A 21,539-nucleotide genomic window follows, 5' to 3' on the forward strand; every position below is an offset into this window, starting at 1 on the left:
AAGTGAGGAATCTTGCTGCTTGTTTGAGCAGCACTGTACAAACTGACAATATTGCATGCCATCAATGATTTATAATTTATATTGGTGGAGGATGTTTAATTCCCTCACAGTCACTCATCAATCTTTTAGTGTATACATATTTGATTAAAACCAAACTTTCCACAGTTAATATTGCTTCTGTCCTTCCCTGCCCTTTCCTTTGCTTTTCTTCCTTTGTCTTTGATTTTCATCTCCTGTATCAACCCTCTCTTCTCATGTTCCTTCTCTGGGATTTTCTGTGACTTTAGAAGCAATGCCTTCCTCAGGGCATAGAAGACTTGATGTACAGGGAGATTCTAACATGCTTTTGTGAGTTCTTTTCCTAGGCAATACTTAAATACACCTTTTTTTCATATCAGTGTAGAGATGGAAATCTGGGGACAGCAAGCATTGCCTGTCAGAGAAATATCTGTGATTATTCTGCCATGCTTGAGAGTTGTGCTGTATTAAGACTGTAATTCTGTGCTGCTCTCTTTGCTGTTTGTGTGTTGCTGTCTTCTGGAGAGGGGTGCAAACTGAGAGGCTGCTGCCTGGGGTGCAGTGTACCCTTTGTCAAGGGTCAGTCAAAAGCTTGTGTGTGTGGCCAGTCAGGAGACCAGAGGGAGGTCAGCACAGCCCAGAGCTTGTGCTCACTCTGCAGCAGCACTTGTGGGCAAAAGGAATCACAACTCACTGTTCTGTAACAGCTGAACCAGTGACAGGACAGCAGCCTAAGCCTTGAAAAAGACCACGTGGCACTTGCAACACCAGCTTTCCAAGATAGGAAACTGCATTCTATCTGCTGCCTTTTGACATCAGCAGAAGTAGGAAAGGAACAGCATTTAAATAAGTACAGTACATAGACAAGAATCTCACAGGCACCAGAAGAGAGAAACTGTCAAACTGGAAATGTTATTCAGAATGGATAAAATGATGGGGATTTCTTCATGAGTGATAACAGAAGCAGCTGATAAGAAATGTCATTGGTTTTGATATAAAAAATGTGGGGGTTTTGTTTGTTTTTAGATAATAATGCTTCAATGTAACTATAAATCTATCTTTTTTTGGCTTAGGTTGCTGGTAAGTTTAGGTGCATGAGATATGAGGAGATGGTAATCATTGCAGGAAGTACACAGTTCAGCATGGAAGTGAAGAGCACAAAACTGCTCAGTGTTCAAATATAATTAGTGAGCCTCAGAGCAGAAGCTGGTTGGAGTCTGTCAGTCCATTATGATATGCATTGACTGCAGCAGAAGAGGGAAGGACTCTTCTACTTTTTTCACAGTTAAACACACAAATATTTGTGTATCTAACCTCTAAGTTTACCAAATGCATAGTGATTTACCACAACAAAATGTCATCCCTGAAGAAGGCTGTTTCTGAGAGAAGCAAGTCCTTACCTTACCTGTCTTTTGGTTTGAACAGAAGTCAAAAGATGCGTGATCCACTCATGTGCCCTGAAGGGAGTCAGCGCATCCAAGCCAGCAGATGTATCTTGCAACTTCCAGAGGTGAGAAGCTGAGAGAGCTGAAAAACTCTTTCACTTCATTTCTCGTACCTGTTGATGCTGTGCTTTGAGAAATTCCTATTCTAAATCAGGGAGATTGATTACACTGCAAGTGGGACACTCAGTTCCATAGTGCAGCCAGTGAGTCCCTTGCCAGGACAGACATACTGAAGTTCCCTGAATTGTCTGTAAACCCAAAGGGGGAGCTTTGTTCTGCCAGGAAATAGTGGCAGATATTTTATGAAGACAGTCATAGTGGTTAAAGGGTCTCTTTCTTGAGTTTATTGCATACAAATGGGAAGTCCCACCTGAACACGAAGAAGAACTTATTTACTGTGCAGATAACCAGGCACTGGAATAGACTGCATGGAGATGTTGTGGAGTCTCCCTCACTGGAGATACTTAAAAATCATCTGGATACAATCCCGTACATTGTGTTCTGGGATGACCCTGCTTGAACAGGGAGGTTGGACCAGATGATCCACTGTTGATTCAAACATTCTGTAGTGCTGTAATATGTGGATTTTCTTCTCCTTAGCACTGAGGATGTGTACATTTTGCCCTAGAAGGCATTGTGCTGTAGAGAGGGTAAATATTGGAGACAAAGGAGGGTAAGATAGGACAGGGGAGCTGAGATCAGTATGAGGAAGTGTTTCAAAACTTTGAAATAATGAAGCTGACAAAGAAGACAAAGCTGTGCCTGCCTGTGTAATTTAGATTCATCTTTTCCTGTCTCTGAGCTGTTATTGCGGCCCTGGGAGGACAGTTTCTTGTTTTTACAAGGACATGAAATCAATCTCATAGATAACTTCTGTTTTCAAATTATCTATGATTTGGCAAAATAATTCCATATTAAGGGATAAAAAATGTGTTGAAAGGCAAAAAAAATCTGTTGCTACTGAGTAAAAATCATGAATTATGATGTCATGATTAACCAGCATCCTAATACTTCCACTGAATTCAGATCATGGCAAATTTGTGATTCTGAAAGAATACTCTGCAGTGCTGGGCTAAGTACAGCTGGGCCATAAGTAAGGGTTGTGTTATAAAATGAGCTGTTCATACTGCAGCTGCTACTAAGATCTTCAGAACACGGGTGCATGGTACAGAACAGTGTTGTTCGACTCCATGGCCCAGCTCCAGTGAAGGAACTGGAGGCAGCCCAGATGAGTCTCACCAGCTTATGTTGATGGAGTGGACTGCTTTGTACCAGAACTTGTACCAGTTGCTCCAGTCTGTGCTGCTCTGGTGTCCCAGTTCCCTCGGAGTTGGTTTTAGTAGCCACACAGCACAGCCATCCCGTGAGTCAAGGGCACACAAAGCACTCACTGAAGCTGTTTTTAGGTAAAGTCAGCCTGCCATTTTGATGAATGGTTTTAATCACATGGTGACTTTATCAGCATTAAACACTTGATAAAATTCTACTGCTGAGTAATTCCTGGCCAGTAAATTACTTTGCATCTCATGTTTCAGATCAATATAGTAAAAGAATGCTGAAAGGGGTTTTTAACATGGATTTAATAGAAGTTACTTAACAGGCATTTCTGCAGATTAGTTTATGTCACCACTGGCAGACCCAAGATCTAAGTGCACATAATTGTAGTTCCAATAGAAAAGAATCCTTCAGTATAAACAATGTGGGTCATTAGAGCTTCCTAGCGTTTAATTATCACTAATTAGTAACTAAGTGAGGTAACATCTCATGCACCAGACTCTTAATACATTCTGTGCAGTGAAGGATGGGTCTCCCTGTGTTGTGGAGAGAAAATAGGCTGGAAGGCAGAGGCAGGGGGGTCATCTTGGTTGAGACTGAGCTAAGTATTCAACTGTTTTATTAGTAAAATCAGCATTACAGCTTGCTGAAATGATGTTTGATGTTTACCTGTCACTGCACACAGGGCACTGAGGGATCCTTTGGCATTGATAATGAGGAGTATGAAGCTATGCCTGTGGAGGTGAAGCTCTTACCCCGCAAACTCCAGTTCTTCTGCGATCCCAGAATGAGAGAGCAGCTGCTGCAGGCAGTGGTACAATGAGAATTCAGGGCACACGGGCCAGTGCTCACCAGTCTTACCAGGGTCTCTTCAAGGCTCATGAGACCTAACTAACTTGATTAGCCCCACTTGACTAAAAAGCCTTTTGGCTATTTTTATGTTTGAGGTACTTCCATTGGAAGTATATGATTTGACTGGTCTCAAAGGGGTTAAAAATGCAAATGAAAATTCTGAAAAATGCATGTTAACTTGATGGCATCTTTTTTTCCACCTCCCCTAAGAAGTCATCATTGTTCCATTTACAGCACTGCAGGCTGAACACTGTGTGCCAGATGCTACTGCTGTAATGAAATTGTATATTAAAGTAAAATTTAAGTATACTTGTCTTTGTGTTCTAAGATTTTAGGTTTACCCATATAAAAATCTTGCAAAACTTGGGATACTGGGAAAAAAAGTACTTGGTGGGGAGTAATGCTAAGGAATTCTATGAAACATTGGAATTGCCGCATTAAAACAGATGTCACAAAATAAACTGGAGGTTGGTGATACAAAGCTCCGGAGCAAGTTTAAAAATTACCTATATGTATCTGGATAAGATATTTATGTAATTTTTTTCATCTTACCAGATTCAGCAGCACAGAGTTCCAGTAATTATATAGTAGAAATGTATTCCTTAGATCAATTTAGGTATATTGCACAGAAGCAAACTGGAAAACATCATTGACCCAAAGCTGTATGAAAAGCTTTGGAAAGCTATTTGGAAAGACTCTTTAACAAGCTGAGTGAGTCTTTTTTTTGTTTGTTTGTTTTTTTCTTGTTTGTTTTGGTAAGTATTCCTTTTATTCCTGTAGTAGTATTATGCCAGTAAGGATATCCAAATAAAGTCTATTATTTATTTATTGTGTCTGATTGCTCTTGTCTAATGTAAACAGTGCTCACCACTCCATATGCAACCTCCATCCCCTTGAGCCTCAGTACCATAATTAGTTTTGTTGCTTTTTGTTTTGAGCTTTTGTTTATAGCTTTGCTTTAATTGCTGAAAGGAAGTATTACTGACTTAGGCAAGCTTACCTGTTGCCCTTATTCTAACTTAGAAATTCAAATGATTCTGTCTTGCTTACTGGAAGAAAGAAAATTATCCTTATTTTTCTGATGTGATTGTCTGTAGTCCATGTGTTATGCTGTGGTCTAGTCTAAGTCCAGTTGTTGACTCTGATGTTATCAAAATACAGACCTAAGTGAGTTGGCTTCCAGCAGCTCTGTCAAGGACTGAATCCCGACAGCCTGTGCTCCAACAGCATCCTCTGCTGGAGACATCTTAAAGGAAAAATGCCTCGAAAGGGGAAGCGGGGTTGGGTTTCTGCATGATGCTGAAACCAAGCTGAATGATCTTCCCTAGACTACACTGTGGAGAGACAAATTACCTGAACTGGGTGATCTTTAAAGTCCCTTCCAGCCCTAGCTGTCCTGTAACTCTTGACTGAGACTGAAGGGGATAGAAGCCTCTGAGTTTCTTTTGATAATTATGCTGCTGATAGGACCTGGTTTGTAGTAATGAAGAGTGCCCAGTGGAGCCCTGGGTCACTCTCCAAGGAACATGGTGGTTGTGCTTTGCTCTTTTTGCTTGCCACAGAGACACCTGGGACATTGTTTTGCAGCCTCTGGCTGCAAGGGCAGTTCTCACTACTGGAATTTTTCCTCAAGGTGACGTTTCTGTAATAAAATCAGCAATGTGTTTTTTCTCCAGTGGCAGGAAAGACAAGGCAACAGCCATTTCAAAAAGGTAAGCTTTAATTGTATTGAAAAATACCCATGTTTTTAGTAAGCAGTTTCTCTACAGAGCCACAGGCCTATGGGAGCAACCACACATCTGCAAGATGCAAACAACATCAGAGCTGTTACAATTACACTCAGCCTGCTGCAAGGGATGAGATGGTGAGAACTGGCTCCTTGTTCATCTGTACCATTTTACAGGGAAAATCACTAGTTCTCTTCCATAGCTCCCAATGCAATGTGATTCCTTGCTTGAGGGTAACCAAGAGATCCCTTTAGAATTGGTATTGCTGATGTTGAAGTACCAAGGATCATTCGAGACACAGGCTGGTATTTAAATATTCATATCAGCATAAGTTGAGTAGCTTGTACAAATACCATTCAAGTAGTTTTTCTCCTTCCTCTGCAGCTCAGAGTTCTTCCAGTATAGGGTAATTCTAGACCTCTGAATTGCAACATTCTCAAGGGAGGTGTGAGACACTACATAAAATAGGCAGGGGCTGAACCTGCTATGTAAAATGTTGAGGAAAGAACTTGGTTCTCATGTTTCTGTCTGACAGCAACACAAAAATCTTCCTTTGTACAAACTCCCAGACAGGAAGGAGGAGTAAAATTCTAGGTCCCACTCATGAAAACACTTAACCTGGCTTCAACTCTAGAAGGGCTTAAAATACTGTAACATAGATAAAAAGGAAGGATAACAATCTAATCATGGACCAGCTCAAGGCACCTGTTTATTTTGACCACATTTAAGCATTCCCATTTGAATGACATGTTGCATTAACCAAGGTCTAAAATCCTGGTTCACAGGCATTTAGTACCCTCAGCTTTAGACAGACCACACTGTTAAATCAATACATTCCAGTCCCTTGTAAAAGACATTTATGCTGTCTTTTCTCATAATCACTACACCACTGGTTTTGGGAAAGTGGGAAGAAGACAGCAACTAACATAGAAGTAATGGCTAGGATGAGAGTTTGGGTTCGTGTGCATGCTTTGTACCTAGAATTTTGCTTTTGGATAGAGTGCTCTTGCCCTACTATTCCAGGAGCCACTCTTTCCACCTCCCTGAAAGAAGCTTGCCTGTCCCTTGCACAGTCTGTGGCCAGGACGGCCACAGCTACTGCCAATTTTTTGCTCATTAACTTTGACAGCTGTTAAAATGGGCTATCACCATAACCCTGGTTTACTGAATAACCTGTACAGGGAGCTACTTCCTCTTGAAAAGGTGATGGAACTTCTGCCCAGAAGGATGGGGACAGGCAAGCTCAGCTCCTGTGACAGTCACAACCATTGGCTGTAAGACACACTGCAGTAAGTACCTCATGTATCCTAGAAAATAAGGTAGTAGCATGTCTGTAAGACAAATCTGAATTCTGATTCCATCAAGTGCCTTTCTCCTAGTATCCATTATAGTTCTTTATTGGCTCTAAGCAGCTTGGCCTAACCTTGCTGTGAGAAGACTTCTGGATGATTAAGATGTCTGGCATGGTATTGCTTGTTCAAACTGAACTGAGCTTATATGTCTCTCATAAGCTTTACCCTTCAATGCAGATAGTACAAGCAGTAAAAATTCATTGCTTGATTATACATTTCTAGTGCATCTCAAGTTAAGATGCAGTTAAAAAGCTCTTGTTCTCCTGGTTAAAGTCAAGCAAGTACAAGCTGAGAACCTGCCTGGCTATCCAATAATTTGAGTTTTGGAGAATACACAGGTCCGCAGCATAGAGCTGGTTACTGTAACCACCATTCAAACCTTGGCTCTGATCACAGCAACTGACCAGAGGCATTACACCCAAGAAACTGAAGGCACCACTCTAAAGTCAAAGGGAGAAGACAAATCAGCAATATCCTACCTTATGCCACATTTTCCTCCCTCTTTTGATTCAAAACATACCCAGTAGATGTCTCCCAACTGCTAGTAGGCAACAAAGCACCAATTGAATGCCCAGGAGGGGATTTTGAATATCTGTACATAACTGTTCTACATTGAATTATAGTATCTTCTGGAAAGATATGACTCAGTTAAACTGGTTCCACAGAACAGTCCTTCATGCCCCAAGCTATAACAATTTTTTTTCTATTATGTACCCGTTTCTCGAGAACTTTTCACATGTGACAAAAATAAAAGCAGTATCTTTTAGAAAAGGAGTGCAGGTGGAAGCACTTCTGCAGCTAATCGAATATGGAAGGCTTAGGAGAGAAAAGTCATCTTGCTCTGTTTTCTGTCAGACAGCTTCTGACTTTTGTAGCAGTTGCCTGCCAAGAGAGCATTGACAGAGAAGCAAAATTACAAGGAAGAACAAGATAGGCTGCAACCATCCAACTGGATGTAGCACATGGGTGCTGCTACAGTAATCTGCTTGCTTTGATGCTTCTGCACCCATACTACTGCTAACAACTGAGGACCTGATTTCTGGAAAGCAGAGGTTTAATAAATGTCAAATAGAAATTTCAGGAGCTTCTGCTTAAGGAAGGGGCTATGTCAGTGCTGTCCTACTAGACCTCATGTTCCAACAGCTTTAAACAACAGTGCTCTAATGCAGAGTGTTAGCCTCTGACTGCACTGACTGTAAAATTTCAGCAAACCAAAGGTTTGTTTTTGTTTAGTTTAGCAAAAGAAATAAAGAAAATAGAAATTCATTAACAACTGACCACAGCTAAACTATGTAGCAAACCTTCAAGAAAGAGAGGATAAATTGCTAGAGACTAGTTTTGGTTCTGTTTTTCTCTTTTGATGTCTGAAGAAGTGACAGCAATACAAGGGCAGCTCAGCTGCCCTGATTCCTCAGGGATCGTCACTGCAAGGCAGCATGTTAAAACTGTAGTGGAAGTTAGAGGAAAAAAGTGTGGAAGTTGTGGGCCACTTTTATACTGAAGGTGTGAATTTAAAAGCAAAGCCATTTCTTAAGGAAGAGATTGGTCTTTCCATTAAATTATACTCAGCTGTTTTTACCTCTTCCTACATTTTTTCCCCCTACATTCTAAGGATGATGATGTTACAGTTGTTGTGAGCAATTGACAGTATGAACAACAGCATATTTTCTTCTTTACGAAAACATCCCAAAGCCTTGAAAAAGCAATCAGGGGAGTGACTGCTTGGAGACAGGAAAATGGCAGGAAAATTGCCTCCTCCTTTCCAGAGGGTGACAATCCACAGAGGATATTTTTGGAGAACATTTGCTTCACCTGTTTCAAAAAGGTGCTTGCCTGCTTTAGAGTGGGTGAGATCTTGGTGGTTCAGGCTCTGTCTCATTCTATAAAAGATTAGGACAAATGGATACATCAGCTACAGTTTGGATTCCTACAATGCAAAAAAGCCTCTAAGGGTGCTGAAATATGTAATGATAGAAACAGCAACTAATCAGCTATAGCCACAGTTCAGGAAGAACAGTCAGTTAAAAGCTGATATTGCTGCTGGTTGAAGGATTTGGGGCAGAGCTTTAAGTCACACCTCCAGGTACGATTCTTGGCTTTTGTGTGGCAAAGGGATTACTCTTTACTGGGATAGCCTTCCTGGAGGTAATGACTAGTCCTTCAGGAATTGAATCCTATTCTTTCCACAGCATAAGAAAACATCTGTTTCATCTGGTTCTATAGCTCTACTCAGGAAAAAAGACAGATTTGCTTTTAAACACTGCTTCTAGCAACTGTGCCAGTTTAGAATACCAAACTCCAAGGGAATGTCCTGCAAACTTCAGTTGTTCCAGCTGAAAGGTCTGTTCTTTGTCTCACACAGAAAGCCAGGGATAGCAGCAGGCAGTGCTGAAGGCTCAACAAAAGGAGGATTAGCAGACAGTGTTAAAGCAAAGGAGCAACAAGTCCCATCAGCTACAAAGGAAGGGCTAGTGACATTAGTTAAAGCATACTTGTTCTACCCCATCCAGCCCAGCATGGTCCAAGCTGAGGCTGGACAACAAAGTGACTGCAAAGTGGCTCAGTGGTGTTGGTCCCTGTTAAATGGGTGACCATCTTGCTGGTTTGAAAATTTTAAACCAAAGCAGCAGGTCTGATGCAACTAAAAGCCAAAGGGGGTGGTGGGGTGGATTGAGGAGAGAGGGTGCTCTTCTCCAGCTGAGATAGGTAGGTGCAATCTCTGCTATTTTAGACCACCTCAGATGCCAGAAGTGAAGCCGTGCTGCTCCAGTAAGCAAAGTCGTAAGATCCTGTAGCATCCCCAATCCCAAACTTGCTTCTGCCATTTACAAGGAAGGGTGGCTTGACTCCAATTCACCTTAAAGTTGGGTGAGGAGTGTTTAAACGAGTCCTGGTTCTTACCATTGGTTTAACTGTCCCCACCAATAAACTTGGTAGGAGCTATTTATGAGATTGGGCCATTAACAGCTTGTGCTGAAGCCCTCTTCAGTCCCCAGGTGGAAGGGGGAGTTGATAGGAGGATTTTCCAGCCAAGTCTGAAAGCTTGGCTATAGCATTTCACATTGGTTGTCATCAAACAAAGTGCTTTCCTGAAGTCTTCAGGGCTCAGGTATCCAGGCTAGGCCAAAACCTAGCTATCACTGGCAACAGTGAGGTTTGGTGCAAAGGTGCACTGGTCCTGGCTAATCAAAACAAAAAACACAAATGAAAGGGAAAGGGAGACAAAACCAAAAGGAACCTTAGAGCAGGTACTCACTGAGAAGCTGAGTGTGAGAAAATAAAATCACATTTTGTTTTAAAATTATAAATACTCTCCATATAAAGTTATTAAATAACTGTGGCTGTGGTGAGTTCCAGTGATCCTCCTAAGCAATGTCCGGTAGTCTTTAAAAAGTGATCTTTGCTCCCCATCTCTCTTGCCCTTGGTTTAAGTGCAGCAGGGGTTGTCAATGACTAGCATAACATCAATGCCATACACTTCCAGGAGGTCCATGAGGAAACTTCGATCCCCCTGGGGATCCAGGCCCATGCCTCGTGCGTGGTCAGCTGTCAGTGTCTTGTCCTGGCTGGCTGACACTTCCATCAGCGTCTGGAATATGCGGTTGTTCTGCTCCATGAAAAACCTATAGGGTAAAGTCAGTGAAAGCGATTGCATTGGACCTCCAGAAAGACAGTATATTTAGCAAACAGGCAGCAGAGCCCCAGAACTGCATCTAACCCCTTCAGCCAGAGATCCCACCTTGTTAGGTGGCACTGTAGTACTTCTCCACTCTCTCATCGGGTGACCCAGGATAAACAAAGAGCAGTAACTTTTAATTGACAGTGGTGCTCCCATCTGTGGGCGGCGTTTCCCTCAGAAGAAGCCACGTTGTCAGCTAAAGTGTGTTCTGTGGTCACCAAGCAGGTACATTACACCTACAGCTCCCGTAATGTAAAGGAGGAAACAGTGTTGTCACCCATCTGATAAGCCAGTGGGTAAATAAATTCTCCATTACTGGTGCAGAACACACCAGTGAGAGCTCCTTCTTACCTGGTGCTTTCCTAGAAACATGCAAAGCTATTCAGAAAGAGCTCTGGCTACACCTGTGAAGCTCAACAATCAGAGCTCTGCCCTGACAGCCCTTCACACAGTTTCCTCCTATTATTTCTCACCTGCTGCAGAGTGTGAATAGCAACAGGCAGTGAAGGGCTGCAGAGGTGGTAAACGTGGTTTTTATCTAATTCTGTACCTCCTACTCTACACCCAGTTCTGGTTCCTCTGTTTGCCAGGTATGAAGTCAGCCACATCAGTAAGCCTATCCTTCACATCCAGGTCTGATCTCCACCCTGTACCAGCCCCCATCATGGTACAGTGCCTGCTTCCCATGAACATTGTCCTTTTCAGAGCCAAAGAAGAAGAATTTCTGGCAAGAAAAATCCTATAGTGCTTATATTTGCGAGGGCATTCTTATATCTCTGATTGTGTTTTTAAAATTCACTTCTCCCTCCTAACACATAAGTGACCCGAGCAGATACTATATTTTGGCTTCTCAAAATGAAAAGATGATCTGAAGAGGAAGAGCCAGTCTGTTTTTAGAACTCTAGAGGAAGAAAGCTAACTATGGAATTATGTCAAACATGCTGTTTCATAATGTGCCAAACAGTGCAACACAAAATCGGTGCAAGAGGCTCCCTAAAACTAGCCATGTCCAACTAAGTATTAGAGGTAGCCACTCACAAGATGAAAAGGTCCTCTTCACAGGAGCTGCAGTCCTCACCCACTTCTTGAGAATACATTAACATCTGCCTGAGAGAAGGGAGACAAGTTAATTGCACATACCTACTGTGAACCTCAAAGCTTTATGAGATGATCACAATCTACCAAGAGATGAGCTGAACCAGTAGTATATTTTGAAAATACAACAAGGAGGAAAGAACAAAGGAGCAGTGTCCTCTTTATGCCACATCTCCTATCAGGAGCACCCAGATGTCTGTGATTACCTTTGGTCATTGAGCCGTCGGTACTTCTCCTTGTCAGCATTGTTAATTTTCAGGAGTGGTTGCAGATGTTCGTGATGCGTCTTCACATTCTGGTTGTCCACATAGACATCATAGAGATCCCGTTTCTGCTCAAAGATCTTTTCTGTTGTACCTGCCAAAACCAGAGAAGATTTTCAGAGCAGCATGTTGCTTTCCCAGCAGACCAACTGTTCTCTCCTGCTTGCATAGTTAGTCATTCCATGCACAACCTATTTCTCATCAGTTCTATTCCACAGTCTGGTGTCTCAAGACATTTTACAGCCTCAAGCTAAAAACATCATGCCTAATCCATAATACTTACAGGCCACGTATGATACTTCTGTCTCCAGCATTTCTATGTCTGCCACATTCACATAGAAGAATGGTTTGGACTCTGGGACAGTTCCTCCAAGACCAGGCAGAGAAACATTTGCAAGGCAACAGCAGCAATACACTGTGGACAAGAGAAGTACATCCTGAGATCCTTTTGGTTTCCTTCAAGGGCACTCTGAACCCCACAAGGCCAGCTCTCCCACAGGCCTCTATGAAAACAATGGTCAGAGCTCTGAAATGCCTTTGAACACCAGAACTTGTCAAGTGATGACATCCTGTTTCGCATAGGAAATAATCCGTTCTCCCATAGGAATCCCACATTCTAGAATCCACAAATTCAGTCAGTGCTCTTACTGTCCTGTGCTGATAGGAACTGAGTTTGACAGTGCCAGATGTGTCCTTACTCACGAGGCCTGAAGAAAAGCATTTGGTAGGAAATGCGTAAATGCAGACTGAGTGGTATCTTCACGAGGCATGGTCACAATGGGTTTTAAAGACATGCATGATGTCTGTCCCCTCAGTACTCGCAGGCATTTCTGCAATTCTTCAGCCTACTAGATCAGAGCTCTGCAGTGTCCCTGGAAACATACCTCTATAGCAGACAACTCCAACTGGGGGTGGTGAAAATATCAATATGCGCTTGCGCAGCAGGGCAAACTTCCAGAGGACGAGGATCTGCTCACCAAAGAATTTTATGAACTGAGACATACAGCCAGCAGGGTGTGTGATCTGCAGGTGGAGCGAAAGGGAAGAAAACAGCTCAGAGGTGAAACAGGGACACATGCACAGATGCTAAGTCTAAATGTGGGAGCAAGACCAGCACACAGCTTGCAATGGTCCAAGTAACAAAATCTTATCTAAAGCAGCCTACAAAGCGTGGGAGTGATTGCTTATATAAAGGAGCATGAGGCACCAGCAAGGAGCAGCAGACCTCTGCCCATTCCTGCAGGCCTCAGGCACCTGCCTCACCTTCATCTCTGGGTACATGTATCTGTGGATGGAAGGCAGCCAGTGGACAGGTTGCTGAGAGCTGGGCGTGCCCTTGCTATCAGGGAGAACTCCTTTCTTGTCATCATAGAATGCCTCTAAATGGGAGTAGTGCCCTGGCATTTCCAGCTGGTGTCTGGAAAAGAAAGGAAAAAAAGGAGATCTGTAGTATCTCCAGAGTATTTGTTTAGTGCCTTGTCCACAGCAAACACCTGCTCTCCCAGCTAAAAGGGATCCTGGGTGCCTCAGTTGTACAGACTCATCCCAGAGGGCGGAAGAAACATCAGGACTACCAGCTCCCAGTGCAGCCAGAGAACACCCACAGGATTGACACACGTGGCGAGCTGGGCTGTACAGAGCACTGGTCCTGTTTTAAATACACTCAGGTAGGAGCAGTTTTCTGCCATCACCATTTTTGCTGCTAGATCCACTCAACACAACTGAAGCACACAGCTAGGCAGGATCACCATTACACAATTAGAAGCCTTCTGTAAGGCCCTAATAAAATGGTTTTCAGAAGGCAAAAAGGAGAACTTCTTGTTATCTCAACTCTCCCTGTGACACTTATGTCTGCCTACAGTAACCAGGGTTTGGGTAGCATTTGACTAGCCTCTTAGGAAGGAACAGACTGCTACTAATCGGTTCCTTGTCTCCTTCACACTGTGAATCTGTTAAACTTTCTGGAGAAATAGCCAGTCAAGGAAATCACAGCAGAGCATTGTTACTGAATTCTCACTTGCCTAAAACTGCTCTCCATAGAAAGAACATTATCTCTCCCAGGTGGGGAATGGCCAGGCTCATTCCCAAGGGAACTTACCTGACCTGGTTCTCCAGGAAGTGCATGTACCTATACAGCAGCGTGTAGGAAGGGGAGAGGATGCCCACGGACTTCATGCGGGCACCACGCTCTAACTCACTCTCCACAGGCATGTTGGCAAAGCAGGCCAGGCCAAAACAGAGCCCTTTCCGGAAATAACTGGAGACAAAGTTTGACAGAAGGGTTAACGTTAAAAAGAGGACAGAAGAAGAAAGAAAGGTAACTGAGGACTAAAATTACTGATTTGGAAACATATTTTCTTCTGTAAGAAACTCCCTGAAATCCCACCATGCTAACTGAAGGGCTGAGGACAGGCCTTGGATGCTCCAGACTTCTCAGCAGCAAGACAAAATATTTAAGGCAAGAGTTCCCAGGAGTTCCCACTCCAGCCCCATCACAGGCCGGTAAGGAATGCAAATAAATAACTTGGAAGGAAGACCAACAGAATGCATGATTCAGTCAGACCAGAGCCCTTCCTCCAAGGTAGAAGCCTCCAGTGAATGCAGTTCTGAGTACAGTACAGCTACCTGGTCACATTGAAGCACACTGATGATCAGACTGCAAGGGTTCACTTCACATGCCTTTAAGAAAGTAACTGTTATTCCTGCCCAAAAGGAATTGTGACACTGCAGTTCATTGTGAAACATTGCTGCATTGCAACATTGGGTTAGCAGAATGCAGAAAATTCCTCTTACGTGTTTCCACTCAAGGAGCTAGCAAAAAAGAAAGTGAACAATACCTGTTTATAACAACATTGAAAGGAACCAAAAGCCCTGGCAGAGTTAAGAACATTTTTCTAAGTCCTGTTCCTGCAAAATCCTTACCATTTCAGTTCTGCCATTTTTTGACCTTCACCCTAGACCTCTGCTTGCAGTCTCAATGGTGGCAGTGCAGATCATTTGCCCAGTACACACTGAAATTTGCACACCAGCAAGAAGCTGGCCTGCCCCAGTTGGCCTCCACAGGCAAAGCAGTCATACAGCAGATCCCTGCAGCTAGCTGGTACTTAATACCATATTGAAAGTGTCTGAAAAGTATCTTTGGCACAGGTAGAAACAGTTTAGCAAGCAGGTTTCTGCAGGACCCTAGCTTCCTACAAGGTATTTTTCTTGCATGTTCTGAATTAAGAGCTGGTGGTGTTGATGCACAACTAAGAAAGGAAGAAGTAATATAGCTCAGATGTACTCACATGAAATCTGACTGGATTTTGTGGGACCCGCTTGCCATGGATTTGAATTCCACACCTTCCAAATCTATATCCTGGGGTAAACACCATTCCACCATGTTGCCTGCAGAGAAGAAAATTAAATTGGGTAAGCTTGAATACAGTACCCATTTCTAAAATGCAAACATCATCAACAGAAAGTTGTTGCTTTCCTAACCCTGGAACACCTGTAACTGTGCCTTAAAACAACTCCTGAACTCCTAAATTGTCTCAGACAGTACGTGGCATATGATACTCCATATATCTCTTGCAAGTGTTACTTGTTGTAGCACAACACACAGACACTGCAGGACACTTAGGGCCACTTCTGAAGCTAGTGCTATTTTGTTGATTTATTCTTGATAAACTTAATTACAGAGCAACTACAATTTTACCTGATGGTGGATAAGCTTTGGTCTACACAAGCATCCATCCCACAAAAAAGAACCAAAGGACATACTGTTGCTCTTTAAGATGAGTTTTTGGGATAGCTCACACCACCACCAATATTGTTCTTTGCCTGAGCTTGGCAGGCCTGGTCAAACAGAAACCCCTGAGCCATCATCCAAGTCATCACTTCTTCTCGGAAGTCTCTCCTATTTTCTTTAGGTTAGGAGGAGTTAGCTGAAACTTTGTATGTAGACTGAAGTAATGTGTTTGTGCATGCTAGAATAACCAACAAAAAAGTACATAAATTACAAGCTACATCAAGATCAGCAAACATCTGTCACCTGCCAACCCAGCCAGAAAGTATGCAGTTGTTCAGGGGAAAAGGCCACCTGAGGAGCCCGATCCTGGAACAGATGATATTACAGAAGTCACAAGATGTCCCTAAAGCAAATGAAGTCCAACAAGTTTACCATGGACCAAGAAAGGGGTCACTTCTCACACTTTCCCATCCCAGCACTTCAGAGCCCAACCTGCCTACCTGGACATTCCCATGGCGCTGAGATGTGCTCCAAATTTACCCAGAGTTTCTGTTCTCTGTCAGTCTGCCCACAGCATTTGAAGTCATGTGGCTTAGTTTTAAAAACAAGGCAAACAAACCAAAATTCTTCATGATAATGCAATGGCAGGTGCAGCACAAAGGTGCTTCCTACTGGTTCACTCCTTTCCCTGCCCTTTGGGGTGACCATTCCAGCTGGGCTTGCATGGACAGCTACATCTGCAGGGGCCTTCCACTCAGCTAAGGCTCTTGGAGATATTTAAATTAGAGGCCTCATTTCTGAAGCCTGTCTTTTGTCTCATTACTCATACTGCACAAGTATATGCCTGCACAGGAATAGGGCTTAGCTACTGACATTTAAATAGGCTATTTTTCTTCTCACATAGATGCTGTATTCAGTAGACCTCCCCCAGCCCTGCCTGGCAAGGACTTCAAAAAACCCAACAGCGTCAGGCATGGCAACAGGAGAAGCTGTGCATCCAAGTGCCCGCTTGCAGTGCACAAGCAGAGCTCTCCCGCAGAGCCGGGCTGGCCGGGAGCAGCAGCAGCCTCGTGACCCCGAGCACAGCCCTGTGCAGTCCCACAGGGAAGCACAGAGCTCTGCTGTGGCCTCTGAGGCGTGTGAAAGGCTGGCAGAGAGAGCCAGTGACATCATAGCAGCCCGCGCGCTCCCCTGGAGGGCTCCCAGATTATACAGAGATGGTGGCTTTTGTTGTTTTGGGTTTGTGTGAGCCTGTTTGGTTTGCTTTTTAAAGGCACAAGAACCTTCCTTGAAAGCGTGAGGAAGTCAACTCTTGAGACTGTTGCCTCATAACCATGAAATTGTGGTTAAGGGCAGATGTGCTTTTAAGCCTTGCCCCACAGAGCATCCCTTATTGGTCATTACCTGTGGATTCACAGATCGATAGGTGAGAGTGCCATCAAGGGCAAAGGAAGATGGGCTTTGCTCAGTTTAGCCACAAACACTGTCAGGTGTCACATCCACTGCAGAAGTGTTAAAGTGGACATTGCTCAAACAATGCCCGTTCTGTAGCAGCAATAAGGAAAGAATGCCTTGAAACAGATCTTTACCCTGCTTGTGACCTCAAAACCAACTCACCTATCACATAGGTTGTTTGTTTTTTTTTTTTTCTTCCTAGGATCTGTCAGGAGCAACCTGCATCTGTGCTCCTGGCTGTTCCTCATGCCACCTTGCCCTGTGAACACACGGGGGACGTGGCAGTCGGAGAACAAACGCGGAGATTAAAAAGTAGGAAAGTCAGTCTGGCGCAACAGGAGAGCAAACAAAGGAGAGACTTCACCCAGATGCAATACGGCTGCCAGTCTGCCCGAGAAACCAGAGGAGGGAGGAGGGAACAATGTTGTAGAAAAACAGGAACCACTGCCCTTCCCCATGCAGAAGGCAACTCTCATGCACACAGGAAACTTTCCAAGTGAGAGTCACCCATCATTAGAGAGCAGACTAGTGAGTTTGCTGAGAGTCAGATCTGCAGATCTGATCTCCTAGAAGCTATCTCCCACCTTCAGGCCAGGTCTGAGCCAGAACTCATTTTCTAGAGTGCAAAGTTCTTCCTCTTTCCCTCGTATTTTCTTTCCACTATATTTTCACACCCTCACAAAGAAGATACTGGCACCCCCATTTGGGGATCATCACCTGTCACTCCTCACTACTAGAGGTTTCCTGAGGGCTTTAGGATCCCCTACTGTGCAATGTTACCATGTTGTGCCAGGACAGAAGCATAAAGTGTAACCTAAACATCACACTTGCTCTGTTTCCTGCACGGAAGAAATGTGGGAGAGAAAAACAGAATATTTGCATGTTCCCTGGTGCAAAACACATTACTTCCCTCTCTTCCTTCCTTGTCTCTCTCCATTACTCACAGACGCTTTAAGCCAACAGACTGTGTGGGACCTCCACAAAGACTGTTATCAGCTGCCCCACAACAGCAGTGAAGACAGCTCCTTGTCAAGTGCCACAAGGTTCACCATGCTGCACATGAGGACAGCACTGAGTGTTGACAGTCACAGGGACACTGGAACTGTAACAGTGACCTGGCAACCCCATAACCTACCTTTGGAAACTCATCACATGCAACTGCGTACACTAAGCTCTTCTGCTTCAAGCCCTTCTAAATTTTGGAGGGATGTTGTTACATTCTTTATTAGCATGGTCACCGCTTCATGCTTCTACAGGAAAAACTCTCTTGCCCACCTACTTGCCTGTAGTCGGGCAGACACTACCTGGCATAACCACCTGCACAGCCACCACCAGAAATTCAGCTGTTCCTATGCCTCAGCAAGCTGCCAAAGGAGGTCTGCTGTGCTTTTCCTGGGCAGGACCAAGCAGCTCAGACACTAACTGGATGATTTCCTTTAAGTCATACACAAGGACCAGATACCTTTACAAACATTACAGAAATCCTTCACGCTATCTGATGTGGTTGACCATTAATTCCTGTACTTTCTTTCTGACCGTAGCAAGTTCACGCCATTTAACTTACTGACATTTTTCCAAGTCCACACCCTCTGCAGGGCACTTTGCCCCCCAGCTGTAAAGCTGACATTTGCTGGTATATTGCTCACAGTCTTGTCATCCATGCTGGGTAGCAGCAGGAGGCTGAATCTTCCTGGACTTGACAGACTACTCCAAGGCTGATGACACCCAGCATTAACTGCACATCAGATGCGAGAAGAGCTGTTGCCCAACTTTCCCTGGACTTCATTCAAAGCAACATCTGGTTCAGAGAAACTCCTGAGAAAGCTCAGCTTTCTGCCAACTCTCAAGAAAATCTCACCCTTTCATAGAAGGCATATGCTGTCAAATCAAAAGACAACCTGCTGTTGCTGCAGTCACCCAGACTCTTTCATGTTTTGGATACTTAGGAGAAACAGCTCCATTTTCCATCTCCTGCTGGAAATATGACATCCAATCTTATTTCAGATTTTTATGAATGAATGACACTTCTCTCTGGTGCAGTATGAAAGGGTAACTTCTCAAAATCCTTGGGTGTTTTGGGACACAGCAGCCATGCTGTCAGATAGTGGGCATTGCTGACACCACATCATACCAGCAGCCATGCCCTGTTCTCTACTTCCTTAGGATTTTCAGTTCAAGACTGGCATTCAGTCTTCACTACCAAGGCCCTCTTATGAGCAGGATGTCAGGTAATTTCCCCTCCCACTGGAGAATCAACCTCACTGTGCTTTACAGACCTCTTTCCTGTCTCTTGTACTTTTGCTAGGGATTTGCTAAAGGCAGTGCCTGTCTAGAGAAGAAAGAGGAGCTCAGTCTCACATCTGGATGCAAATGGGCTCCTGAATGTCTCTCTTGCCTTTGAACCCCAGGTTGGTGCCTGGCAGCCAAATGACCCAATAATGTGTCTCAGGACAGCAGATCCCTGCGCACAGCAGTACCTGTGTTCACAGGTGCAAAGCAGGTGCTAACTTCCTGTCTGTGTCCTAGCATCCTGTTTGGTGATACTGTGGGAGCAGCAGGACTAGGAAAACAAAGTTAGAGATATTTTCTGAAATGATGATTTACAGGTTTGAAATTAATAACCTCTGTCAGTAGTGACACAACAGCACAGTCCAACAGCACTGACAGAGGTGGATATGGCAGTGAGAAGTGGAAAATATATTCCCTTTGCCCCTCTCCTCTGCCCTCATGGATCGCAGCACTCCTTCAAAGCACTAAGTTCCAGAGATCCCACCAGAGGCCAGCCTCTAAACACACTGGTCACCAAGAAGTACGCAGCTGAGCTGCTGCTGGTGATCATGCCCTGCGAGCCTGCCGGATTTACGCCCGCCACAAACGCCATCCATCACCGATAGCTGCGGGCAGGTCTGCGCCACTCCACGGAGACAGAAGGATGCTCTCAAGATGCTGCTAACAGGTTGGTGCCCTCCAGGCAGCGCTGGGCAGAGGCTCGGCCTAAATCTGTGCGGGGCACAGGGGGTGCCCCAGCGCCGTCCACAAACTCCCCGTGCCGTGGAGACAGACCCATCCCCGTCCTCGGAGCGGCACCAGACGCGGCGCCTTCCTCCCGCCAGAACTTCTTCTCGGCAGGATGGAGACCAAAAGCAATCCCCCTTGTGCTCCGTTTTCGGCAAATGCCCAGGGCCCCCGCTCCCGACGCCGGCAGCCGTGCGGTGGAGCCGCGGTCCCCCGTGGGGGCAGAGGGCAGCCCGGCTCCCGCTGGGTCCGGCCACGCTGCCCCAGCGCGGCGGGAGGAGCGGTCCCTAGGAGGCGGGATGCGGGGGCAGCGCTCCCCAAGGGAAGCCCGGTCCCGGCCGCATCCATCGTACTCCAGCGGCACCGGGAGCCCCAGGCCCGGCCCCGGCGCCCCGGCCCGCCCGCTCCCGGCGCCGCTCACCCGTGCGGGGGTCGAAGGTGACCACGAAGACGGCCACGATCTGGTCCTCCTCCGCCTCGGCCCGCGGCGGCCCCGCCGCCTCCGCCGGCCCCTCGCCGTCCCACGGAGCCGCGCTCCAGCCGCCGCCGAGCCGCCGCCCGCCGCCGCCGCTGCTGCCCGGCTCGGCCGCGGGCGGCGGCGCCGACACGGCGGGGCCCTCGGCCCAGAACAGCAGCGGCGCCTCGTCCGAGCGCTCCACCATGGCCGGGCCGGGCCGAGCGGAGCCGGGCAGAGATGAGCCGAACCGAGCGGGGCAGAGATGAGCCGAGCCGAGCCGAGCCGAGCCGAGCCGAGCCGAGCCGAGCCGAGCGGAGCCGAGCCGAGCGGAGCCGCACCCCCCGCGCCGCACCGGCGGGGGGCGGGCAGCGAGGGGCGGGAGCTCGGCGGTGTCACCGGCGGGGCGGGGCTGCGGCCGCGGCAGCCGGCGGAGAGCCCGGCTCGGAGCCCCCCGGTGCCGGCTCCTGGAGGGGCACGGGGGGCTGGGGCTTCACCTCCTGGCGCAGGGCAGAGCCAGCTGCCCCCCTTGTGTCCCCACCCGGCTGTGACAGAAATGCCGAGCAGCTGCTTCTCCCAGCCCCGTTAAAGCCATCCTGCTGGAAAAGCCACGGGAATTGGGCAGAGCAACGGGGGCAGGCTCGCACCCCATCAAATGGCTGCGGTGGAAACCCGAAGCCACAAATCCGAAGGAGTCAGGGATACTGATTCAGTATATACTGGTGTGTGTGTGTGTGTATATATATATATATATATATATATAAAATATATATTATATATTATATGTATGTATGCATGTATGTGTGTGTATATATATGTATATATATGTATATATGTGTGTATATATATATATGTATATATGTAAACATGTATATGTTTACACATATATATGTATATATGTGTGTATATATATATATGTATATATGTAAACATGTATATGTTTACACACCTGCTACAGAAGGATGTGAAACCGTTTTGGGCAGAACAAGCAGATTGAAAGACGGGGTCACAAGCATGACCAAGGCATCTACAGTCAGCCAACTTTTTGTAATTACCGTCCTCCTTATGCCACCACCAATGTCATTAAGTGTCATTAGGATTAACTTGGTTCCCTAGGTCTTTCTGATTAATTGAATTACCCAATTAAGCAGGCCACAATTAAAAGGAAGATACTGTCAT

General features: G+C 45.5%; 2 protein-coding genes across 4 annotated transcripts in view; one reads left to right on the top strand and one right to left on the bottom strand.

Moving 5' to 3' along the window:
- The window catches only part of AGK (acylglycerol kinase), a 35,237-nt gene extending 31,338 nt beyond the window's left edge, over positions 1 to 3,899 (top strand). For all 3 annotated transcript variants that reach the window (XM_077783344.1, XM_021552022.3, XM_077783345.1), the window contains 2 exons: positions 1,444 to 1,528; positions 3,424 to 3,899. In XM_077783344.1, coding sequence (XP_077639470.1) covers positions 1,444 to 1,528; positions 3,424 to 3,561 — 223 coding nt within the window. In that variant the 3' untranslated portion in view covers positions 3,562 to 3,899. The remainder of the gene's footprint in view (positions 1 to 1,443; positions 1,529 to 3,423) is intronic.
- A 1,393-nt stretch (positions 3,900 to 5,292) lies between these two features.
- DENND11 (DENN domain containing 11) lies at positions 5,293 to 20,674 on the bottom strand. The gene is made up of 9 exons (XM_021552021.2): positions 20,328 to 20,674; positions 14,994 to 15,093; positions 13,805 to 13,963; positions 12,970 to 13,123; positions 12,591 to 12,729; positions 11,990 to 12,121; positions 11,650 to 11,800; positions 11,387 to 11,455; positions 5,293 to 10,292 (listed from the first exon to the last, which is right to left on the bottom strand). Exons 1-9 carry the CDS (start codon positions 20,566 to 20,568, stop codon positions 10,097 to 10,099), a joined length of 1,341 nt encoding a protein of 446 aa, XP_021407696.1. The 5' UTR covers positions 20,569 to 20,674; the 3' UTR covers positions 5,293 to 10,096.
- Between the last annotated feature and the right edge of the window lie 865 nt (positions 20,675 to 21,539).

Source organism: Lonchura striata, chromosome 5 (genome assembly GCF_046129695.1).
Source record: "Lonchura striata isolate bLonStr1 chromosome 5, bLonStr1.mat, whole genome shotgun sequence".
NCBI classification, from domain to species: domain Eukaryota; kingdom Metazoa; phylum Chordata; class Aves; order Passeriformes; family Estrildidae; genus Lonchura; species Lonchura striata.

Bases quoted from the DNA above. Each gene is read 5' to 3' on its own strand.
- DENND11 (XM_021552021.2), bottom strand. From the start codon at position 20,568: ATGGTGGAGCGCTCGGACGAGGCGCCGCTGCTGTTCTGGGCCGAGGGC. The intron at 13,124-13,804 runs GTAAGTTCCCTT...TTTCTTTTCCAG, and splicing joins TTCCTGGAGAACCAGGTCAG to ACACCAGCTGGAAATGCCAG. The intron at 10,293-11,386 runs GTGAGTGGCTAC...TTTACCCTATAG, and splicing joins GAAGAGGACCTTTTCATCTT to GTTTTTCATGGAGCAGAACA.